The sequence below is a fragment of the Pteropus vampyrus genome, unplaced genomic scaffold, assembly GCF_000151845.1.
Source record: "Pteropus vampyrus isolate Shadow unplaced genomic scaffold, Pvam_2.0 Scaffold567, whole genome shotgun sequence".
Taxonomy (NCBI): domain Eukaryota; kingdom Metazoa; phylum Chordata; class Mammalia; order Chiroptera; family Pteropodidae; genus Pteropus; species Pteropus vampyrus.
Genome location: NW_011889348.1, coordinates 56,264 through 61,207, shown reverse-complemented (window position 1 = coordinate 61,207; position 4,944 = coordinate 56,264). Strand labels below are relative to the sequence as shown.

Genomic DNA, 4,944 nt, shown 5'->3' with positions numbered 1-4,944 from the left:
TGCGCTGGATCTTGATGTAAAACGTGTTTCTGATTGTGTCTTAGACCACGAGAAAAGTTTGAGACTCACTAAGCTCACTCTCCCTCATCTACCATTCCTAATCAGCCACCAAGTCTTGTCATTTGCGGAACTTCCATACCAGTGCCGTCTTCTCCAGTCCCACATCTGCACTCTCGCTCTAGCGGCCTCTGGTCTCCCCTTCAGGCTGCCATTCTTCGTGTTGCCAGGGTGTCTGAACCATCCCGTTCACATGACTACCCTTTTAAGAAGCTTTCAGTCCTCTGTAGCCTTAGAATAAGAGCCACACTGCCTAGCACATTACAAAAGGCTTTTTCTGTCCTGTCACTCCATAGAGCTATTTCACTCCAGATAAGGTGGCCTACAAGTTCCAGAGAATGCCATGTTCTTTCACACAGCTGACTTTACGCATGCTGTTTGATTTGCCTAAGACAACTGTATTTTGTTTCAAAACACTTTTTTAAATGTAAAGTTTTCTCTGAAATCTGCTGCTCCTCTCTTCTTAAGCATTTCCCTGCTCATCCACACAACCCTGTCAGCACTCGTTAGCTGGATTCCAGTTAGGTGAGCTTTTCTCATCTGCGACTCTGGAAGCCATAAATATTTGGGTGCAGCACCCGTGTCTTCTTTCTTCTGTCTCTGCGATGGCTAAGGCTGGAACTAGGAGGCACTCTAACATCACAGATGGCGTGGCTGCCTTACACATAGTAAACTCCTTGCCATGGAAAGAGTTTAAGAAGAATGTTGGCTACTATCTTAGCTGGGGCCACCATAACAAAACGCCACAGACTGGGTGGCTTAAACAACAGACTTCCACAGTTCTTGCAGTGTCTGCCCATCGTGGAAGGGAAGAGAGAGCAAGCCCTCTGGCATTTGTCCCATCTGGTAGGCCCCGCCCTCGACCTCATCTAGCCCCCATGGCCTCCCAAACACCCATCTCCAGTTAACCGTTGCCTTTGGAGTTGGGGCTGCAACATAGAAATTTTGAGGGGGACACAGTTCAGTCTATAGCAGCAACCGTAAGGGATATTTGTCACAAATAATGTAAGAAGTGCTCCTATGTTGGGAAGAGCTTGGACCAGATCCCATCTAAGGTCTTTTCTACTGTTTATATTCTGTAATGTTGCTGCTGTTAACATTTTATCCTTTTTTTTTTTTTAATCAGATGAGCCTTCAGATCCTAAGAAAGAAAATTTATTATCTTCCAATGATTATAATGAAGCCAAATTGACTTTTCTTGATGATGACTGGGATTCCTTGGCCCTAGAACAAAGAGCTAATGACAAAAAACTCTGCAATACTGACAAAACAGATTTATTGGAGCCATCTTTTACTACGAATCCAGACACTAACGTAGAGAGTACACACTCTCAGTCAAGTGAGTTCGAAGACAGTATTGACTATGCTTTCTTGAATGAGACGTACTCTATACATTATTCAGAGTCAAAACTAAAGAATAAAAGTCTTATTCATTTAAATTCAGAATTAGATTCTAAAATGCAGAAAAGAGAAGAGGTGTTTTTTGATATTTTGGAACATCAAGGTAATAAGGTTATTGGCTTGGAAAGAATCTTTAAGATTTCAGATGATGAGTATAAAGAAACTGCTGAAGATATGCAAAAGCACGATACAGATGAAGACTCACAGCAGGAATATCACAGTGCAGTAGAACAAGATTATCTAAGTACCCATTTATCTGTTGACCGAACAAAAACATTAAACATATCTAACCTGGAAGTTGCTGGATTAAGAAATTCAGGTTATGAAGTTAAGTATGCTGGCAATCTAGAAGTTAATCATGTTACCTTGGAAAGTAGTTCTAGCTTCTCTTCAGATTCAATCGATGGTTATGGACAAGATGATTCACCTCATGTCTCCAAATTCCCGAATTCTGTTACATTAAGAGACTGTCACGAACCAAAGCATGCAGAGGGGAAGGAACAAGAGACCAGTTTGCTGTACCACATGGTATTTGATGAAATTATACTAAGGAGCAGTCCCCCCGAAAACCAGGAATCTCAATCTAAGAGTGGTTTCGTGAACCCTCAGAAAGCATTAAAAACTAAATTTTATACTGGCAAAATGAAATCTGAAGTAATTGAAACTAAAGATTTTTGTGGAGATGCAATTGTTGTGAACGAAATATTACACCTTGAAAACCCTAGCACACCACCACAGAACAAAGCTTTAGAGGCGTTTCTACAACCTTGTGAAGACTGCCCGACTTCCTGGACCTCTATTTTTGATGACTCGGTAATTTCTGCCTGTGGATATTCACGTTATAGAAGCCTACAAAACACTCCTAACTCAGCCTTGGATCTTTCTGTTGCTCTGCCAAGGATTCGAGTCAGAGGTGATCAGGCAGTGAGAGAAGAGAGCTCCCTGAAAGTTGCCGACGCCAGTGCCACAAATAAAACATGCTTTCACAGTGTGGAGGAAACACACTCTGAGTCAGAGCCAGGCGCGGTTAAGTGTGTCGTCACGGTCAATCAGACGGTGGACGTTAGCACTGATTTTCGGGCTTGTTTCACAACCAGCAGAGCGACGAGTGCAAGACCTTCCATGGTTTCTACGTCGAGCAACACAGAGATAACGATGATGAATAAAAAACGGCCTGGCGAGTGGCAAAGTGAGAAACAACGAAGTGTGGCTTGTCGTACAGATTGGTCACACAGTCAGGACGGCGAACATACACGGATGGCTATGACAAAAGGATCACTGGGGAAATCTCTCTCAGTTGACAGTTTAACCCCTGATAGGAATTTCCTAAATAAGGTAAAACCAGTACGATTAATAATTGAATTTTATTTGACTTTATGAAGAGGCAGCGTTATCTTCGTGTAAATGTTTTGGTCCATTGCGTTTTAGCAGGGGTTCCTAAGGCTTTTGTGAGAATTGCTGGACTGAGGAAAAAGGTGCATAGGTTGCTGCCAGCCCTGTCCTTTCCTGGTGGGAGCTATTGCCACGAAGTCCATTAGAGACTGGTACCAGTTTGGAACTCGAGATAGAACACGTGGTGTTTGCCATATATTTCTAATCTGATTTTAAATCATCTTTGCAGGATTCCCTGGAATTAAGGAAAACATTTTCTATTACAGACTTAAAGGAACATCCTGAGAGGTAAGTTAGATATATAAGCTTGTAGATGCACGTGGGGAAAGAAATCAGAATAGTAATTTGCTTTTTTGTAGGGTACTTCCCCATGTAGAATAATAGTTTAAAGGGATGTTAACGAATCATCTGCTTTGGCCATTTGCCTTCAAACAGATAAATATTAGGATAATATACAACTTTAAAGCTTTTCCACTTGTTGAGATCTGGGCCTCAATAATTTCTTTAAAATTTATGGCATCTTTATTTCTTCAACCCAAATCCATACTGATTTAATTACTCAATTGTCTTTCATTTGATCGCTCTCAAGATCAAAACAAAATAGCACCTTTGGAAAATAGTAAAGAGCTACTTTCACTGGGGTATTTTAATCTTGATATTAATTCATTGTATAATTTACTTTGCCTTTATTATATACCCTTATAATTCAGAATACAATGGAGAACCAGGAGGCAGGGGAGGGAAGAGGAAAGGGAAGTCTCTGAGAAGCCAGATTCATTTTCATGCTCTGAGGTCATTTAGTTTTCCCTTCCTCCTTCATTTCTTCTAAGAGTTCAGTTCAGTATCCAGTCCTTTGGAAGTGTTGCTTTACAGAGGCAGAAGTATTGAGAACAGCTGGAGGTGGCAACTAATAATAGCAAGAACTGTTTCAAAAAATGCAGTGATTTAGGGCTTTTTGATATAACAGCAAAATACTTCCTTATAATAATGACCCATAATTATTAAGAAAAATGTAAATTATGTCTATTTTCTTTAAAAGGATAACACATTAAAGAACAGTTTCTGTCCGGAATGCTTATAACTTGAAAAAAATGTTGACCAAAGCTCAATTCAGGTTGAAACCTGTTGATTCTGGATAAATAATATCAGTAGTTTACTTTGGAATCCTTTTTTTTTTTTTTTTTTGCAAAAGAAAGTGTGAGCTTGAGAATTATTTACTTCCTTGACTTCTAGAAAGAATATATTTAGCTTTGACTCTTGCCGTGTTTGTTTTCCGCAGCTGTACCTGCAGCCTTTCCATGCTTGGTGGAAACTGATTTAAACGTAACAGGGAAATCTAAGAAACTTAAAACCTATTTCTAGAGATATGTCAGTAACACAGGAAGATGTTGGGCATCTCACCTAATCTAAGCTTCCTTTTAAAGGGAACCACAGCCTTCTCGAGCGATGGAGGAGAATGTGCCATCCACGTGCTGTCGGAGCGTAACGCAGAGAGCCGTCCAAGCAGAGCTGCACCTCGTAGATGTTCACTACCAGATGTGTCAGCACCACTGCAGCGACATCTACAAACTGGTCGTGGAAAACAGGGAAGGATTAAATAGGTGATTGTTAGTTTTAAATCTGTCTTCTTAGAAATCTATCACCAGCTTTAAATTTATTCTAGATAATTTCTTTAATTTTCATTTGTGAAGGGCAAAACGAGAGGTAGATTGTACCTAGATTTTAAAAAGTAATACATTTGAATTTCATGGAGAGGCAGTAGTCCATGTTGGGATAACGAATCCAGTAAAAAGTTAGATTCGATGTTTCTTATAAAGACCAAGCACAGATGAAGTCAGTTGTAGCATTTCGCATGACGTTCCATCACATTCTCTCTGGCTTATGTATGGAGGATCGCTGGTACTGTCCCTAGAAAAATACATCTTCTGTGGTTCATTTTCTTTTACTAAACATTAAAAGAAAAAAATTTTAAAGATCTGGTACTTAGAACTAAGTGTATAGTATAATATTAGAGTTAAATGGATGACTCGGGCCTAAATCAGTTTTGTGAACTTAACTTTTAAACAGGAATTTATCAAGTAATTCTACTAAGAA

At 39.8% G+C, this 4,944-nt stretch overlaps 1 protein-coding gene across 1 annotated transcript in view; it reads left to right on the top strand.

Annotated features, from left to right (window-relative positions):
* The window catches only part of RBM44 (RNA binding motif protein 44), a 19,656-nt gene that overhangs the window by 1,771 nt on the left and 12,941 nt on the right, over window positions 1-4,944 (top strand). The window contains exons 2-5 of the mRNA XM_023525511.1: window positions 1,184-2,793; window positions 3,080-3,138; window positions 4,275-4,451; window positions 4,918-4,936. Coding sequence (XP_023381279.1) covers window positions 1,184-2,793; window positions 3,080-3,138; window positions 4,275-4,451; window positions 4,918-4,936 — 1,865 coding nt within the window. The remainder of the gene's footprint in view (window positions 1-1,183; window positions 2,794-3,079; window positions 3,139-4,274; window positions 4,452-4,917; window positions 4,937-4,944) is intronic.